This window comes from Poecilia reticulata, linkage group LG19 (genome assembly GCF_000633615.1).
Source record: "Poecilia reticulata strain Guanapo linkage group LG19, Guppy_female_1.0+MT, whole genome shotgun sequence".
Classification (NCBI taxonomy): Eukaryota; Metazoa; Chordata; class Actinopteri; order Cyprinodontiformes; family Poeciliidae; genus Poecilia; species Poecilia reticulata.
Window position 1 is genome coordinate 7,224,190 of NC_024349.1, and position 20,912 is coordinate 7,245,101.

The following is a 20,912-nucleotide window of genomic DNA, read 5'->3' on the forward strand; positions in this document are numbered from 1 at the left end:
CAGCTGTGGAGGCAAAAACACGAGAGAAAAAAAACAACAGATCAATGCAAAAAGTAAAAACAAACACAAGAAACATGTAATATTCAGCATTTGGTKTGTGCTCTGAACGTGTTCTTGAGATTTTATTGTGTGTAGTTTCCTTTGAGAAGTTTTTGTTTTAAACCAGCTTACAAAAACAACATGGACCATGAATTTTCCCTGCATGTTTAGCTGAATATTAGGGACAAGGTCCGCTCATTATAGGTCTGCAAGTGYGTGGTGCAGCCAGACAAGTGAGGAATKWGTTTATCTGGTAAAGTCGCATTGAGCTTCCATTATTTACGCAGCTGTTTGATGTATCTGTTTGTCTCCCTGGGTCATTTTACACATGAAGAGGATGGTCATTCACAGTGTTTTTTTGGACTCTCACACACTGGATGGTTGCCAGAATGGCCCACTTCTGTTTCACAAACTTATGCCTGAAGTGAAAAGCAGGAAAAATATATTTCCTGTTGCTTGGCTACAGTAAAAATGGCTATTTATACTAAAGTGGTGACAGTTGTATTGTGTTCTCTTAGTCATTGATTTATGTAAAGCACACAGTAAAGCCCTGGCAAAATTTTTTTTTTCTCTCTTTGGAAATATCAGAGGCATCTCATGAAAGCTAGGAATGCACAAGTTATATGGTTTTGGGAATACATAACTAATGTTTTTTTTTATTTACATTAGGACAAAAGTAATGTTTTTCCCAAAATCATTCATCTCCTTTTCAGTAAATGAAAARGCCTGTTAAGGCAATTAAACAATTATAGATACTCCTACATGGGTATATCAAATGCATACTGCAAAGCTACATAAATACAAGTTTTGCATGTTTGCATGTTAACTTTTACCATTTTTTAAATAAAATATTCTCCAGTTCTCTGAGAGCATTTCAAAATTATAGCCTCACTATAAATAATTACAGATTTTCCATTACCTTGAAGTTGGAACATTCAAGTTGGCTGGACGGCTAGAAAGCATTTATGTTTTTCATTGGTTAAACATTTCTACTCTTTAGGTTTCATTGTAATATTGAATTTTCCAACACAGCCAAATACTTAGTTTTTCTGCAGRATGCCTAACATTGCTGTTGAGTATCTTGACGTTCCAAGTTATTTTTTATGATGCCATTTACCATGATTAAGGTGTCTGTTCCATTGGCAGTAAACCAACCTTACAGCATTAGGTTCCCAAATCCATAATTGACCGTTAGGTTTTTCTCTTGGGGTTGATTGATTGTTTTATTACGGTGGGTGAAGGCTGCATCATTTTAGACTAACAATTCAATTTTGTTTCATCTGACATCAAAAGAGARAACCAGAAATGATTTTATTTCCCCAGATGAGACCGAGCAGGCGTCATTCTGCCTATACATTCACATACTCCACCTACACAWTCTCTGCAGGAAAAGGGAAATTTGTTCTCGTTTATAAAATGACACGATTCTGGTCTCTTAGCCTTGCTCTCCCAATAGTTATGGCCGCTTGCTATTGGCACATGAACAAGGAAGAAGTTGGGGTTTTTTATGTGCAGTGTTGATTGGTCCGATACTTCTAARGGGAGACATTTACTACACTGACAAATGATGCAGTTGAGGGCTTCCCAGGACTTTCTTGTACTYGAGTTCCTGTGAAATATGAAATGTCTTGTCTACAGCAAAAAAGATTTTGTTCTTGCTGTTGCCACTGTAAGTGAAAAACTTTTTTTYTTGTTCCTGCAGACTATATATGCCTTCACTGAGAGAAGTGACTCTTTTCATGTTTTGCTTCTAGAGAATAGACTTAGGAAAAATAATCTTCACTTAAACTCATATTCTTTGAGTTAAAATATTTCATGATTTAGGCCAGTAAACTAGTTTTTTCTTGAAGAGCAGAAATGGTACACAATTAACTGTAAGTTTATTTATTAAATTACTAAAATATGCACTATATCTCTTGTACTGTAGTGTGCTAATGCCAACACCACTAAGATTATTTAAAAAGTTGTTTAGATTTGCTTGCTTTTGCTAAACTAGCAGCTGTAAATTGGATTTATTGAGTCATTCAGATATTTTTTGTTTCTCCTTGTGCAACAACACCTKTGTGAAAAACCTGCCTCATTTGAATGAAAGCAATAGATGTTTGTATATTTGTTTGAATACATAATACTGTTTCTTTGAATACATAAATCTCTATCCTCCGTAAACTGTATTTTACGTKTTCTCATCTCGCCAAACAAAACCATTTATCATTTCAATTTACTGAATTCMAACACATTTTTGACAGCTGTAAACCTTAATCTTTTGTCAAAATTGAAGCACTCAAAAATAAACAAGGAACAGTGTGTCAAAAATTGCTTATGTGTAAAATCACCTAGTGGCTTAATGCTTGCAAAGGATTCATGTTGCACATTGTGCTGATGAAGTTAAAATATCTTTATCACAATGTTTAGAACCCCTTTGCGTTGTATTTACTCTCTCCAATCCTAATTGCCATATATATTATTTTCCCTATGTTTTATGAATCTCTATCTGTAAATATCAACAAAAAAATAATGGTCTTTACTGATACCAATCTTCTTCACAGGCTCATCTGCCAAGAAGCTGATTGACTCCTTTCTGATGGATATGGCTCTCCGTGTCTCATGGCACTCTCTTTCTTCCAGTCAGAGTTTAATTTCTTCTCCAAGGCTTTCATAATGATTACAGTATACCTCTGACTTTCAATCAATACTCCAGACCTTCTGCTTTTCCATCTTTAACTTCCAAATTGCTGAATGCACACTCAAGGGCACATAAAGTTATGTATTTYGTTTCACAGCTTCACACAAAAACACACACCGTCTCTGTTGTCAGAGTGGAATTAGYAGATTGCAGCTAGATGAAGAATCAGTGGATTACTGCACATGATGAGGGCCTCATATTAAGATGTTCTGCTTGGCAAAGGGCAGCGTCTCAGTGCAAGGCCAATAAAATCACATTGAAGTTGAATGCACTTAACAGATCCAATGAATGGAAGAAAACAAAAAACAATAGGAGGGGAGGGCAGTGAGAAACTAATGGAGATAAGTATACACAATAAAAAAGTCTTATGCAGGGTCTGTCTCGTCACAGAGTGATAGAAGAGTTAACTTACGGGCATGCGACCCAGGAAGAAGGTGCTGTTTCAACAAGAAACAAGTATAATCATTGTACTCCATGCTTAAAGGGAGGGAGTGTTGATTATTTGAAATTGAGTTCTGTCGATGGTTTATGGCCCCTCAGTATTGGTCCCACAGCAGATAACTCTTGCAACACTTTCCCTTCTATTAAAGACATATATTTTCTCGACCAGCAATATGGTCATGGTATAGTGCAATGATCTTCCAACATGAAAAATATACTTCAAATGGAAATGGGCTAAATGTATTCTCTCCTTATTGTATGTTRCAGACTACATTGGATATTACTGTAAATGAGTAAAGGCCTCCATAATGAAATCCTGTGGACGGTGACTGYAATTCAAACTCATTCCCCATAGCATTGCTAARGTCGGTTCAGCTGCTGAAGTTTTTGTTTTTGCTGCTGAATTCATAAGCAAGCGATAAACAGACTAAAACATATTAATGTCGACTTATTTGCCAAGATGGACACAAAAAGCAGAGGAGGGGAATGTTTTCTGGATTATGCTTCATAAAAACAAAGGCACAAAGCAGAGTTAATCCGGCATTTTGTCATTCTTGTTCTACTCATTCTTCCCTTTATGTTAAATGTATTGCTTGTGTTCTGTGCAACCTCCTCCTTCACAACACGTGAATCTTAATGATTTTTTTCCACACCATGCTTTTCTGCAACTCTGTCTTTAATGGTTTGTAAAATGCTTATCCTCTTTGTCTACCCACATTCTTTTTTTCCCCATTGCTCTGCAATTTTGCACAACTCCCTCCTAATTTTGCTTCCAGTTCTAATATTCTTTCAGATAAAACTGCCTTTTCAACGCTGCAAGTTTTCTCTCCCTACTTTCCCCTGATGCAAGTAGTTTTCCTTTTTACAATAACACACACACACACACGCACACATATTGAGCCTGTGTATTACCGTGAATGTATAGGAGTCTTGTGTTTCTCTGTCTACAGGCTGCAACAGCGTGAGATATCTTCTTATCCCAGTAGTTGATATAGAAAAAACATGAGAATAACTGTCCAGAGAAAAGTGCAGCTGTGGATCCCGGGCCTGTGAAAGACAAAAAGAGGTATTTTACACAATGGAGGTGTATCAACAACGAGGAACTCATAGAGGCTTATTTAAACTTGATAGATCCTTGATAGAAGATTAGGAAAACAAGCAAAATTTTGATGTATGAGATTTTGCCCCAAGATCTTGTCAAAGTGAGGTCTGTTGGTATAAAGTGTCTATGAGTGTTTCACTGCCTGGAAAAGCAAATGTAAACTAATATAAAGTGTCCTTGAGAAAAGGGTGAGTGTTCAAGGCTAAACACTTTGCTGCATCTATGTCTATAACTCTAATTTTGAAGGAAGAAGTAGTTCTTGAGTTATGTTGGGTTGGTATAATTAGGTAATAAAAACAGCTCAACAGGTTGGTGGACTGCAGTTGGCACTGAGGAAGATGTTTCTTATCTGGCAGGATCTTTGCTACTCTGCAGAAAAACAAACAAGCCTGACAAGGTTTAAATGGTTTTGCTGGTTTACCGTTGCTAAAGTCAGATGCTTCAAATCCTGGGTTTAAATCCCAGTCTGCATGGAGTTTGTGTATTCTCTCTGTACATGCAAGAGTTCTCTCCAGGTACTCTGGTTTCCTCCCACAGTCCAAAAGCATGACTATTGGGTGTATTGGTTCCCCGAAATTGCTCTTGTAGAAGTTAATGTAAGCACAGTAGCTTGCCCTTGTAACAGACTGGTGGCCTGTCCAGAACATAGGAATATAACAAACCCCATATGTATAATAATACTCTACATGGGTTAAACTTTTGAATTTCATGTCAAATGTTTAGTTGTGTTATGTTTTCCAGGTCTCACAGTTTGAAACTCTAATGAATGATTTCTTTAGAACTTTTACATGSGACATGGTGGMGCCTTTTAGCAAATTCATAACAACTATGGGTCTTTAATAAATACCGCCTTAATGTAAGGTCACTGCCTAATTTTCTAGGAGAACACCCATGATATTTGTTTAGATTGTTTAGATGTTCTGCTGTGTGAAATTGGCAAGCGGGCTTTTCTAAAGCCTTCACAGTATGTGCTTTGATGCACACCGTGGCTTCTTCTAAATAGAATTATGAAACGAAACATGACACGAAACCTGCGGAGGGAGCAGAGGCAAGTTTGTTGGAAGTCGAGCTTTAAGTAACTTAAGGAATCACCAGGTGTTCCATATCGTGCTAATAAAAGTCTTTCAGAACAAAGGTCAATGCCCTACCTAAGCACAAGAACATCTGCAGGAGGAATAACTAAGAGTTACCSCYCACCCCGAAAAAAAAAGGGAAAATTCTGAATAGAAAAAAATAAAATCTCAATTGATTTCCACACATTAAAACTTTCCTAACAGCGAATTGTAAATGTCTGCAAATGCACGCCACACTCAGTGATGAAGAGGCAATTCTCATGTATGGCCTGCTCTGGCATTTCCAAACAACCATCTYTTGTTTGTGTGTTTATATATGAGTGTGTGTGTTTCTGTGTTAGAGAGAGAGGGTGAGAGCGAGTGAGCGAGAGAGAGAGAGAGCTCTTCTCATTCCAGATAAGGCTGGCTCAGCAGGGTAGGGGGCCTGATAATCTTGTCGATGTTGCTGTTGTGGATATTGAGCCATAAATAAGCATGAACACACACATGCATACACACATTTAAACAGTAACACACAGGAACGTACATTAGCATGCAGAAACATAAATAAAAAGTGATAGACAGTGGATAACAGCTATTAGGACTAATCATCATTGTTGGTGCCTGTTGCAGAGGGAAATACCAGGGATGGGAATACTAAAAATAACCAGTTGTTTATCAATTGCCTTAAACTAAAGATCCCACCCTGACACATTATCCTTCCTAAACACCAACCCCTGCTGGGGGGAGACCTTTAGACAGCAATGAACCAAAGCTTGTTTTTGWCAAAATGTCTTCACTACATCTTAAACTCAGCTGTCGGGGATGCGTCGGCGATAACAATATTGCGGCACTGTAAAATCTCAATTATTACTGGGAGGTAATTTAAAGAGCCAAACGGTTTTACTGTCAGATTCACAGGCACTTTAGATAGGCCACTTCAAACACTGCAAGCAAAGCACAAAGCTGAGATTCAGTGGGGAGAAGAGCAGGAAAGAGGTGGGCACTTAAATATGTTAGAGTCCTTCTCATGCCTGCATGGAAATGCTTCCAACGTGTTATTATATATGCTTATGTTATTATATACTATTGCCCAAGGGAGCAATTTAGTTTTGAGTCATAAAGGAAGCAAAGAGCCAAAGGGTCTTTTAAAACCAGAACAGCGAAATTCTAATTCTGACTGTAGAGTAAACCTCAAGGACAGAAAATTACACATCTCCTTTATCGTTCAATGACATGAAGAAATGTCTTTACTTGTCCTCATCTGTCTTGTTAAAACTGACTAATGGTTGATTCGTCCATTTAGTATACAGTGTGCTTCTGGAGATCATTTTCTATTGGCCGCCTGACTGAAAGCTGTGCAGTGAGATCTATCAGTAACTTCTCTGCAAGCTAAAAAGAATCCTAATTTAAAATAGTGCRAACATTTTAAGTAGGATATTAAAACTTTTTCATGTTAGTTCAATACAGTCTTAAGCCAGAATATGTATGCATTAAATCACCACATGCACAGTTGAAACACCATAGACATGGTTTAATGAATATTAAACATTTTAAGTAAACTTTTGGTGTCCTTGTCCGCATTGCTAGTTGAAAATTAAGAGAAAGGAAATAGAGTCAACACACAACTCAGATGATACCTACAGGCATCTGATTGGGTTTCAGCTACAACAAAAGCATAAAAAAAACAAACTGTATAATTAACTCTTCAGAAAAATATATTTTAACATTTGATCACATTAAAAACAGAATCTCCAGTGTGGCATCCATTGAGCCTCCTTTACCGACTCCCCTAAATAAAATGCAATGCAAGCAGTTGTCTTCAGAAGTCACTAATCAACAGAGAGATCCCCTGTGCACACTTTAATCTCAATATAAAAACAGCTGTACGTTGAAGGGCATGATCATAAACTTCAAAACGATAAACTTTTATTGTTATACCAAAAATGTAAGAAAATTCAATAGCTGTGAAGACTGCTCCATAACCATGAATAACGTATTGTTATAATAACATGCTTACCTCCTCCACGTCATTATCCAAAGCTATTATAGTGAGGGGAGCCGATAGAGTGACGTTGGTAGCAATGGTGGTTCCGACTGGCGAAGCCTCACTGACGTATCCATGGTAACCAGACTCCAAAAAATACGGTGCTTGGTTGTTTTCATCCAGAACTTCRATCTGAAGGTTGGCGAACGCTGGCAGGGGGTGACCGTTGTCCTGCTCCGCCTAGAGACAGGGCAGAATGGAGCGGCTTTTTTTTGTTGCAGACTTCCTGTTACCGACCAATTAGGAAACCCAAATGCAGTGCAACCCATCACGACTGCACAATTTTAATGTCTAAGTGGTAAGAATACATTAACCTGGGATGTTCTTTAATGAGCAATTAATAAGTTGTACAAAATCACAACTTTTTTTAAGTTGAGTAAATACTCGTCTCGTCGTCATTTTAGAAGCAAAACCATGTCCACGCTCCTGTAGATGATCGGTGGTAAGAGAGTATGCAAATTAATTGGTTTGGATTTTTTTCTTTYAAAGCCAATACAAAGAGAGAAGTTTGAACAGAATGTATTAGAGGTAAAACTTACTTTTTCTACTTTGGAGCTGTTAGTCTCATTAAAACGGAACTTTTTCCTCGGTCTGGYCATCCTCAGAACATYCGACCCTATTACTGCAAAAACAAATCTGAAAATGCTGCCTTTCTTGAGTTCTTTGGTCTCCTSATGCAATTTGCATCCCCTAGATAGATTAAAGCCAATCTAAAAAGGCTAACATCAACTCAGCAGGAAAACAGGAGATCATCAAACCTTCTGTCTGAATTGGTGTCTGTTTGAATCCTTTCAGTCWAAGCTGAAATATTTATAAGATGTGTACTCTGGGTACTCTCTGTGATATTAGAAAGCATTTCAAACTTGAAATGTTTTCTCTTATGTTCAGATGGAAATTATATTTTCAGGGCCAATGTTTTTTTTTTCCTATCGATCTGATGTGTTGGTGAAGGAAGTTGCAGTGCTTTTAATATGGTACAGCAATTATGACTGAAGCAAAAATGCAAAGCAAGGTAATGTTAAGGAGTCATAAATTTGTGTGACAGACTGGATATAAATATTGTTCACACACTGGTTCAAATTAATGGCTTTTTGATGTAAACGGTGCATTATTTCACAACTTGTTGCTGCTCTAAGTGGCATATTATCTATRCAACACAAATGAAAACAAACTAAAATGATAATGTAACACAACGACACCTTATAAAGTAAAAAAAAAAAAAAATGTTTTAACTGTGACATTTTCATAAAAATATATGTTGCTGTAAATTTGAAAAACAAATGTGCAGGAACTGGTCAAGGWGACACCCAAAGACCTATCTCCATCTCCTTAAAGTACAAAACACACATACGTGAAATGATGTTGGCGGGAACATTAGGAAACTGGGATTTCAGTCAAAGTGATGAAATATCACTGGCAGAAAACTATGAGACTTTTGCTAGAACCCTGAAGACAAAGAGGAACTTATTCATCAAGTTTGACATTGCGCAACTTATGTATCACAAAAATTGGCATTTTAGCAGAGATGTGAAAACAACATAATATACTCTGATCTCACCCCAAGCAGAAAACTGCTTTTATTTATGTTTACAGTTATTCAGTGTGATTTTYAATCCTGCGAATACCACAAATTGTTCATAGTTACAMTAGAACACAAGGTTATATCCTTTGTAATGACAATAGTTTCATAATTCAATCAATCATAATTACTTTGATGATTCTTAATGTAAAATATGCCCATGACTAAACAAAGCTGGAGGTTTTACGTCATGCTGTCAGCTAGCAGAACGCTTTTCTTAGACTCCCCTTCTGTGTCGGAGTAAAAGTTTCTATAATCCTTTCTGCCAGAATAAAGATACAATCAACCTCAGAGCTTAGCTACCTATTTAATGCAGTTTGCTACTTTCAAGACTTACTTTTTATTATTCAACTAGTTTAGCCCATTTTATTCATAGCTAGGAATAGATGGAGTGATTTAGAACAAATTGGTGAGCATCGTTTGCTGTTTAACAGGGTCAAAGGTTTCAGCCTTCACATAATTCCCATCCTGACTTTATTCAGCAGGAGCACTTTCACTCCATCCTGGGCTCAATGTCAAAACAGATAACTGTKATTTGTTTAAAGATATTTATGATTTTTGCTCTACAGCTCAAATAATTGGCACARCCAGACTTCTTTCTGGTGCTTGAACTTCTGCACAGAGTCTCGTGGCTTTGCAAAGCTCCTCTAGAACCTCATAACAAATATATATTTTTACAAATATTATATGTAGTGTTTGGATTAAAGACACTATTGAGTTGCCTTTAGCAGATATCATATTTATAGCCCCCTTTTTTGTTTGCATTCTGCAATTTAGCAAATTTGATCCATTTATGAATTAAGCTGTTAATCCTTTCCAAGTGTATCCTTTTGCCCTCGGTACCAACTATAGTAAATGCAACAACCATTTCAAGGTTTTTGTTTTTTGGGAGTCATATTTATAGAGTGATGTATGTGGAATCTAGGAGGCAAAAACACAMRTTTTCTATGYGAAATTGGAATYCTAATGCAAATCCCAGCAGGGCTGTCATTTCCCTTTTTATTTTAAGGCTGCCATTAAACAAGACAAGTTTTGCTAAAGGGACGGTATTATGTATTTTCCAAGCACATAGTGCCACAATAAAGTAATTTTGTTACCTTTAGTTGTAATAAAAATTTACAACTATATATCAAAAATATCCCTGTGATGGATTGGTGAACTATCACCTAGTTGTGAAAATGATACACTTCTCAGTCAACTACTTACACGTCTAAGAACAATACTCTTTAGAATGGAAGCCGTAAATGAAGGAAGAACATCAGTTTCAAAATCAGTGACACAGAAATGTTAAAAGTCGTTTTAAAAACCCGAAACAGATTGAGACGTGTTTGGAAAATATTAAGACTGTAACTATTTTTGCGCTCTGTCATACAACATGGTGGAAGATGAAATTTTGAGGTTAAGGATCAATTTTCTTTCAGCAAAACATGYGGAGACTGCAGTTCATGTGGATCTGTTTTCCAGACAGAACAGACTCAGTTCTCATTTTCTTGTGTTAAAATGTAAAAAAAACCCTGCTTTTTTACTAATGAATACTCTTAATTAGAAAAGTTAACATTGTGCCTGATCCGAATATTACAAAATTTTAATTAACTACTAACRGGTTACTGACAGGTCAAGGCAGTACACAATTTGGAGCATCTCTGTTACAGGAAGACGAGATATATAAGGTTTCWTATCAAATTATTAGTATTCCAGATTACTTTGATCTACTTCATGAATTCTAAGATTTACAAGCGTAACTCTGAGCATTACGAAACATTGTGTMATTTAATTTATGAACACTGAAAAACAATTCAGTCATCCATAAAGTGAACAGGATGAATTTGACCAACTTGTTGAGTTTCAAAGTCAAACTCTTACACTTACACTGCACGGACACTTTGTACTCTTTCATAACACCACAAAGACAAGAAATACATTAATTAAGATTTTTTTAAAAACTTTAAAGAAGCACTAATTCACAAATAATACATTGGAACCCATGTAACACATGATCTTCCAGCCTGTAAAGAACTAAACTGATTAATGAGGAATTAGTTATGAGGACGTTTTGTTTTCTTCATCACATCTTGTGCTCTGTGTTCACTGATAACTTCAACTAATAAAGGAAGTCATTTATTATTGTACAATTAATGCTTACAGAGAAAAACTCTGTACCTTCATCCCGAGTTTAGTAAGACATACWGAGAGTGCAGAAGTCAGTTAAGAAATACAAAATGTAATACAATAAAAATCAAGGAATTTTAAATGCCCTCTGCTTAGCGTATATTGATATATWTTTTTTTTATTTCCTCAGCTTGAAATCATTTAGCAAGACTATAAAGAGGGTAAAAAGTAGGGATGTTTGAATYAMTTCTTTTTCTGTTCCTTGCGGATATTAGTTGGGGTGTTATCCATCCCAACAGACTTCGTTTGAAATCTCATCTTTTATTCCAACAGAAGAATATTACTGAATACAAACTTTATTTGAAGCTTTAACCGATGAGAAGTCCATCAATATTTTGTGGTGTATTTTCATCACAGGCTCAACAAACAAAGAAAAGATAATCAAACTTGTCAAATCGGAATAAATTTGATGATAAACATTCTCCAAATTAAAACGTTCATGCTAGTCTACTTTTTGTCGGACAAATAATCTTATGAGAAAATTATAAGCTGAGTAAGAGTTGAGCATATTGTKKGACTGAAAGGTATCAGAATATGAATGCTAAGACCTAGGACGTTTGGTGTTTTTGGAAAGAAAAAGCAAACTTTAAAAAGGCAATCTGTGCCCTTGTTGTTTCTCTTACCTTGATAACCAGATCAAATCTGCGGTAGAGCTCCCTGTCGATGGGTTTCAGCAGCATGAGTTCTGCTGTGGTTCTGTTTAAGATGAAATATTCTGCATAGGATGCTGGTTTGCCTGGGAAAAAAAAAAAAGAGCAAACAAAAATCAGAACGTAGGAAAACATCAGTGAGTGAGAAAGAGAGAGGTGGAGAAAATATATGTATGTTTGGAGTGTCATGGGGGAAAGTGAAGAATGGAGTGAGGGAGGGAGGGCATGACTAATCCTCCCCGTTCTCTCATCTCGGCCTTCGATGGGAGGGGATGAGCCTGCACAGCTCACATTCATATATGACGCTTTGAATGCGGCATTGTTCTGTGGGGAAATCAAGTTCTCATAAGAAGAGAACCAACACAGCCACATGTGCAAAATTATATGCCTCTTGTGCAKCTCTATGAATGTGTGTTACTTCTTTTTTTAGCACACATTGATTATTTGGGCGGAGGGGGTTCTCAGATGCACACTGTTTTCCTTGCCTTAGTTACTGCTTTAGTAAAAGAAATCTAATCCTGACCATTTCAGGTGAAGTCAATGATTTATCGATTGAGGCTTTTGGCAAAAGTAATGATTGCAGTAGTTCAAAATATTAAAATTATGTTGGCTTGGAGCCTAAGTAGAAAATGTACTAAGTACATTTTCTACAGTAAGTGTTTTAATTCTTGTATTATTTTTGTCTTAAATCATTTAATTATATATTTACAACAAATGTCCTGAGAAGATTCCATTGCAAGGTTTTCCAGAGCAGATAAAGCAGATTATCTAACAAAACTCATCAGCCTCCAAGTGTTTGTTTTCAAATTAAGCAGCAGATAAATTGTAATAAAGCAGATCTCAAAAGTGTAAACAGCCTGTTAAATAAACCAGCCTTGTGTGATCTAAAAAAAAAAATAGGCCATGAGAAATAATTGCAAAACCTTTTTCCACTTTTAAAGTGACATTTTCACAATACGGTTTAAAAAAAAGAAAAGAAAACTAGGCTAATTTGTGAGGAGATAAATGTAGCACATTTAGAGTTGCAAAAAATTGCACATTGTTAAACCAATACTTTGTCAAAACACCCCATAATTTAACTTAGGCATCCAGTTTTTTTTATTGTAGAAGGTCAACAGTATGACACATTTTAACTTAGCAGTATTTCCCTGCTATGCCTTATCATATTTCTCCAAATCTGTCAAATTTGAGATCTCTTCAAGTGACCCCCACGGATTATTTGTTGAATTAATTCTGAATGTTGCAGATATTGACGTCTGGGCTGTTACCTTCTTATGTGGGATCAGGATTAAGGTGAAAAATAAAACCTCTGGAGACGATTGAGTGAAAAAGCATTTTTCACAAAATGAAGAACATTATTCAAAACTTTGAGAATCCTCTTCAAACAACTGTTATACAACAACAGAGCCCATTCAGTCAGAAGCTTCTTCACATCTACAGTAACACTGACCGCTACAGAAGATAAAACTTGGATAACATGGGATACACTTAATTTCCCTTTAGGATTAAGAAAGTATTTTGAATTGAACTGAACCTCTTCTTTAGAAAGTCAGTTTTCTTTTGTTTTTACATTCATATTTTAGTAGACTTAGGTTATGAGGATACCTTTAAACTTTCCATTTGTAACGCAGACCTCACTGTTTTCCCTTGAGATTTAAATATGACCTGGCACAGAGGCCCATCTAACCCATGCAGTTTTCAAAATGGGAACAAAAAGACAACTTGCCTTTCAAGCAATGCGGTCGCGTGATGATCTTAAAAGGTCAAGAAATGGCAACTGAAAAAAAAAACTTCTCTTAACATGAAAACATCAGCAGCCAGTGAAAGAATCAAAGATCATCTTGTCACCATGCAGAGASAGGAGGAGGAGTTTAAGGTAAAAACAACAACAACAAAATCCACAGCTCACTGCTGGGTAGCTGTAGGAGGAAGTGACGTCGTAGGGTCACCATCTCTGTATAACTTTATTTTAAGGTTGTTCACAGCTTTATTATGGAGTTAGGGGAGGTGGGTATTGTGGATGGTGTAGTGCAAAACCWTTTTTATATCTATAATAACTCTACAGTAACAGTGGTCTGGACAGTATTTAGAAACTATGTAAGGTTATCATACTTACATAATTGCACTATGACTGACTCGTTCTCAGTATGATAAAAAAAATATATAGTTTTCTCTTGAATTCAGCAAAGGAAGAAGTGAGACGTGCAGCGGAAATCAATATGTACAGTCAGCACACAAAATGGGTTTAATGGGATGTAAATGTTACCATCAGGCTTATATAGTATCCCAACWGTTAGTTTTTCAGTCCAAACAGCATTTTATCCTCATGCTTGAGTGTGCTGGGATGGAACTAAAGACTTTTAATTGAAATATTAGAGTTTTTGTAATTGACCAGAAAAATAAATGATCTTTTGAATGATAAATTGTCGGCATTGCAAAGTAGAAGCTGATTTATTTTGTCCTTTTTAAAAGTTTGTTAGAAAGTCTGAGATTCTTCATATTACAGTTACATTTATTTTCTAATCCTAACACATTAACCAAAACATTCTCTCTCTAGCCTTAACGTGAACTACTGTTTACYGTCTYAAGAGCCTTGWAATTCATTTCCWTTATAGATACGTGTTGACTGTAACATTTAAATGACTGCACCAAAAACTCTATTTAAATTAATTAAAAAATATATAAATTCCAAAGGAATATTACAGGTTGTTGTTACTCATATCATTCAAGTATCTTTAAAGAGTTGTGGATGATGATGCTGTGGGCAAGAAAGATTTCTGGTGGCCAGTTTGTAAGCACTGCTAATCCACCTCCTTTGCTTTTGCCACACCTCTTTAAATCAAGAAAGCCGGGAAGAAAGACGATGGAGTCAGAGATCTGATTGTTCCCTGTTATTCTCTAGGGAATTTGGACAAAACACAAAGATAAAATTCAAAAAAATTGATTTCTTTATCAACAAACGTTCTTGTGCAACATTTGTTTTATATAAAATACATTTATATTCTACAATTTAGACTGTGTGTTCCAATGAATGTCGCTCATCTGTCAAGTTAAAGGTGCATTTTGGAAATAACTTGTTAGCAGGTGTCAAACCTACTTTTCATTAAGCCAACAACTCTATTATGTTTTAAGCCTTGCCTGCTGAAAGTACCGTCAGCAAAAGAGTGAAACTCTATTGTTGTCCCCTCGTGGAACAAATCTGAGCTCACAAAAGTTGAACCTACCAATAAGGATGGAGTACAGGATCCCAGGTCTGTCTGACGGAGGTTGAATGTTTCTGTCCTGGTCCACAGCTTGGATAGGTGGGGTCACATTGAGGGGATTTGTCTTATTCTGGTAATAAAACAAAGCAGAACATCTAATGTTTACTACATCAATAGATCAGCTACTACAAAGAAGGTCATTTGAAATTTTAAAAAAAAATGTGTCTGCGTATATAGAGCATAACTTATTTAGGTGATACAGGTGCAGGTTCAAGTAACGTAATGCGACATTGAAAATGTAACTTATAAGGAAAGAAGATCGACGATCGACTTTTGCCACTCCTCCAGAGTACTTTGGTTGACATGCATGCCCACAAGATGGGTTGAAATAGCGAAACAACAGTTTGCACACAAATCTTCTAAAAACATTGTGAATGCTTATGCACAYAATCTCCTGTTTTGTTCCATTTCATCATAACTTGAGAAACAWATTTCATTCACTGAGCCCTTAGTGCAGGACACATGCTGCTTTCATGGCTAATCTTGTCACAATGGTCCCACCAAATTTGCACAATTTCCACAAATCCTCTCCACAAAGTTTCCCCTATACAAATGTCCTGTACATATACGGGAMGTTTCTACATCTCTGCCGTCACTCAACGTCTTACTCTCAGTAATTTATTCAGCTTGGGAGCAGTAGCAAGGGAAAAGGTTTCCACTGCAGAGCTTTGTGCAATGACAATTGAACTATTTTGCACAATTATTGTATCCATGCACTCTGTGCAGGTTAGAATTATACACATGAAAAGAATCAAAATCTTTTTTTACTGATTGCTGCAAACTGATCGTAAAATAGTCATTTTTTTATGAGCTTTGCTGAAAGTATTGAAAAATAATGACTGACATTTTACTTTCACCTCACAATTACMTGCATTGAGGTACCACATATAAAACCAATAAATGTCATGCAMGTTTTTCTTTGTAATGGGACAAAATGAGAAAAAATAATGAAGGGTGTGTAATATTTCTGGAGCTAYGGCCATCTAATTTGTTCAAAAGTACCTGGGAAATGTCTGCCCTGCAGCAGCGTACAGAGTTTATAGCTGTTCATTTCTCACAGATAAAAAGGAATCATAACAAAGTTAAAAAAAAAAATCATTGCACACTTTAAAAATCAATATTTGACACTTTTTTTTACCTCTCTGTATGTATGTTTTCTCTATCTGCACACAAACTCCATCTGTGTCTGTTTGTGGTCAGGCTATAATACTGATTTACACTGGTGCAATATGCTGCGGTCTGTAATGGGACGACTTGATAAAAGGAATAATTTTTTTTACTAGGTAAGAGCAACAATCCCTAAAGAGATCAAATATAAAGCAATCCCCACCAAGGCTCTTCAGAAACGAGTGCATATACACGGTTCTGTGAAAAAGTGTTTGTTCCCTTACACATTCCTTCTGTTTTGTCACACTCAAATGTTTCAGATCACAAAACTATTAAAAACTATTAAACAAAAAAATACCAGTAAAAACAAAAGCCATTTTTCTTCTGAAACCTTACCGGCTCTGTGTGAAAAGTACTGACTGTCACCAGTTAAATATTATTTGGAATTAACCRCATTGTTTAGAGAATTTAGATCAATTTAACTGACCATACCATAACCAGATTATTACCTAATCTCTAAAACCTCTCTTCTAACATAAAGTAGYCTAATAATTATATTAAACAATATTGTATATAAAGAAATTCATCAACAGATGAAAAGAATGATTGAAAGTTATTTCTAAGGCTTTGGGTTTTCTGTAAATACTGTGATTACCCATAAATGGCAAAAACRTGGCACAGTGGTTAATCTTCCTAAAAGTGGCCACTCTACCAAAATTACTTYAAAAGGGCCTAAATGTAGCCTWKTCAAAGCCCAAATTMAATTCAATTGAAATGCAGTGACCTATTTTATGATCTTAAACAACMAAATAATGCTTGAAATGCCTTTAATGGAGCTAAATAAAACTTCTTCCAGAGTGATTTTAAAATCTTGCAAAATTGTTTTCTTTATTTGCTAACGATTTATACAATATTTAAAAATGCTGGATAATATGAAATTTTCMAAGTTTTACAATAAAATAAAAAACTGCAGAAATCTGTAAGGGGGGGATATGCTTTCTTTCAGCAAAGTACGCTGTGCACAACAGCTCGATTCTACACTTCCTATCACACAATGCGGTGCACCTGTCATGCAGCACTTAAAAATCTAACAGCCATTACTGAGCATTTTCTGCTGCTGCCAGTCAGCGAGCGAGAACAGGCGAGAGGATCCAGCAAAGATGAACTCATGATGAGTAATGAACTCGAAAGGAAAAATAAAATGTATGCAAATATATTGAAGGGAGAATAATCCGCCAGGAGTTGAGGGTAAACAGGGTGCAGAGAGGCATGTAAATGTAGGAAAGAAGAAAGGGGGAATCTGGCAAAGACAGATCACTGACAACACAGGTGCTATCATTACAATTTATATTTCTGACAGCATTTTACACTCCTCCTCGCAATGCACAAAGAAAGAAACTGACAGTCGACAAATGTAGAGCTACAAAGGCAAAAGAGTCAGTCATCCCAAAGCTGTTTATGACTTCTTATTGACACCATTATGGGTTTAAAATAAACATTACTGGTCTTTTTAGAATACGCAACACATTTAAAGCCTCTTTCAGACATGCTTTAACTAACATGGCATCTTTTTCCCCAAATGCAGAAATCAGAAATGTAATATACTCATGAAATGTCTTGATTACTAAGCACACTGTAAATTTGTCCGCTCCTTCAAAAAGCTGGAAAAACAACAGAGACGAATCTGTTTTACACTTTGCATCTCCACTGAAAGCTGAACCTTTCTTTGTCAGGTGCCACTAAAAGCAAAACACTTTACTTTGAGTAGGACTGTGTTAAAAATAGGGCTTTTGACTGCTTTTGACAGCACTTTACTTYTATGAAAAAAATTCTGTTGTTCTGTCAGGGAACCTTTACGCTGAGCACAAAATGCACGGTAACAGTAGTTTTCATCACTTATCATAATGTCTTGTTTTGCATGMGGCTGTGCAGCATAAAACAGTAGACCTTTGCACCCTTAAAGCTGTTTCAAAGTCCTTTTATCAGATCTGCTGATGTGCATTGCAGGATGAGCCTCAGATTCAAGGAGATATGCAAAATTATTGCAAAAGAATTCAAAACGTAATCACTGCTAATACGTATATTTAAAGAGCTTAATTCAAACAATTGCTTAAACTTTGTGAGAACAGTATTTGCAAAATTGTATGCTAACATTTTGTTTTCGAAATAAATCCTGTTGCACAGTGTGAAAAATTAACATAGCTAGCAGGCAAACCGGTTGACACATTGTTTTGATTACAAAAATCGGTGTATATATACTGTACGCTGTTTGGAGGAAAAAACTAATAAAGTGTTACCAATGTGTTTTGGGAGGCTGCAGGTTAGTTAACCTCATAAGGAACTATCAAGTCTCCAACTGGAAAAAAAAGTGTTTTTTTGTAGATGTTTAACATGTTAATTCCACAACACAAAAGGACAGAAGTATGTCAGACTACATGGGGCCCTCATACAACAACTTTACAAAAGACTCCATGCCCRTGCACGCCATTGGACAACATATACAGAAGCTGCTACTGTAAGAGGTATGAGAAGACTCATTAATGAAAAGGAAATGAAAGAGTTTCTGACAAGCTGCATAAACAGTGGATGTTCCTGTAGAAAAAATGGATTTGTTATCAGTAGTCACTGCAGCTGTTGAGCTGAGTAAGTTAGATTGCAAAGTTATTTGTTGATCAAAGTTTTTGCTGTTTCTGCATTTTAAGACAACCAGAGATTTAGGTGTTAGCGTGCATTATTAAAAAGGTGCAGCTATGCATTTTTCAATGGCTTAAATGTTATAGGTATATGAGGAAGTAGTTTGTGGGAGAAGCTCACAGCCTCRCAAAAAGGTTCACATCCATGGATCGTTTTCATGTTTTCTGTATTGAGATTTTAACGTGACAGACCAACACAAAGTGCCGCATAACTGCGAAAAGAAATAAAACAAACATGGTTTTCAAAATGTACTAAAGTATAAACATATATAAGTGTTGTCTGTRTTTGTATTTGACCTTTCAGTCCTCTGAARAACCACCTTGTGCCACAGTAACAGCTGCAAGTCTATAGGAGGCCAAGCCTCTAAAGACTTTGAACATCTTGAGTCCAACATGTGCCACTGTTCTTTAGAAATTAAGTCAGTCTCGGTTGGATTTAGGTCTGGACTTTGACTGGGGCTTCTGTTGAAACTCTCCCAGGATTGTCCTGTATTTAACCCAGTTTATTTTCCAATCAGCTTCAACCAGCTTCCCTGCCTCCACTGAAGAAAAGAACTTGTACAAAGTGATGCTGTCACCAACATGTAGTGCAGTAAAAATGTTGTTCATGCTCTTCATTGTGTTGGCTTGCAACAAAATGAGGTGCAATTGTGATTTGAAGGTTTTCACAGTTTTCAGAGCTGTTGACGTGCTAAAACAGGTCTCTYTCCGCGCATGTGTTTTTGCATGTGTTTTACGAAAATATTTTAAAAAAAAGAAACACTTGACATATTAATCATTCTGTGAGGCTACAACAACATGTCCAAGATTTTGATTACCTACGTTCGAGGTGTTTGAGATAAGGTTATTTTTACAACTTTCGTGCTATTACAATACAGTCACAGGGCTTTTCTGCCAGAGACAGGGAAACAGAGAGCAGCAGGCGCTCGTGGCATCATGCTGCAGCACAATACCATTCAATCACAGCCCGATATATCTAAAATCACAGGACAAAGAGATGAAAATGTAGATCCAAAGCAGGTAGAAACAGCAAGCTGGGAGGGTAATGCTGTAAAGCTCCGAACACGCTGCGATTCCAAAGCTTTCTGCCAGAGACATGCTGGCAGAATCAAGTAAGCAAACACTCGGAATCAGCAGGAAGACTAACAGCAACAAGTATTAGGCCGACATGAATGATATTACCACTAAGCAGGACTGCTATTTTTATTTTTTCATAAACAGTGGAGCCCAGGGGGACAAGGGTGGCTGATCCTGAGAAAAGTCAGGAGATCAATAGAAGGAGGGAACAAACCATTCTGGCTTTTAGTGATCAGATGAGGTCTTCTGTCAGGTACCGAGTAATACCACGCAGCATGAGCAGTGGGACAAAGATGAACCATCTTCAATCCACATAATAGAATAACAAATGGCCATTTGCATGAGTCCGTACACTGCAGCAGTGCATAAGAAATGGCTTCAAACTGAAGTTAAAATGCAGTGCTGAAGTCTTTRAAGCTTTGCTCTGCTTTGTTCAATTTCAAACCAATCAATTGCTGGGATGATGTCATGACAAATTAAATGATCCGTCTTGGGTTAGCTTTTTACAGTACTGATCAAATAATGGGTTGGTTTTTTTTTTTTACTTTCCTGATAGATTGCACTTTTYTGAGCTGCAAAGGCAGCAGTGTTTCGGAAGCGCCTGCGCAACACCTACTGACAGTCGGCTCTTTGACACAAATGGCCGACATCTTGTTGTGTATATGAGTGCGTGTGTGTGGCTGTGATAGGGAAAGACACAGAGAGCATACTGCAGTTATCTTAGCTCAGAGGCTCTGAGGTTGTCACTTCTTATCAGTCTGATTGGTACTCAAACTTTCACAGTACCTTGACTCTCCCTCCTCACTCATTACTTTCCTCACTCCACCGCTCCCATCTTTCTTTTACTRTGGGAAATCATGGGCACCCTGTCTCTGTGTTCCTGTGACCTAAATAATATACTTTTCTGATTCACTGGGCTCTCTGTTTGCTCAGTCAAAGGTGCCAGCTAAATGACTTTGAAGAGAAACGGTTTTAATAACAACAAAAGACACAAAAAAGGCAAGGCTTGG

The 20,912-nt window shown here is 36.7% G+C and overlaps 1 protein-coding gene across 1 annotated transcript in view; it reads right to left on the reverse strand.

Annotated features, from left to right (window-relative positions):
* Positions 1 to 20,912, reverse strand: part of LOC103481331 (protocadherin-15-like) — a 199,721-nt gene that overhangs the window by 109,338 nt on the left and 69,471 nt on the right. Inside the window, exons 9-12 of the mRNA XM_017310687.1 lie at positions 14,987 to 15,095; positions 11,736 to 11,848; positions 7,338 to 7,544; positions 4,056 to 4,210 (exon numbers count right to left, since the gene is read on the reverse strand). Coding sequence (XP_017166176.1) covers positions 4,056 to 4,210; positions 7,338 to 7,544; positions 11,736 to 11,848; positions 14,987 to 15,095 — 584 coding nt within the window. The remainder of the gene's footprint in view (positions 1 to 4,055; positions 4,211 to 7,337; positions 7,545 to 11,735; positions 11,849 to 14,986; positions 15,096 to 20,912) is intronic.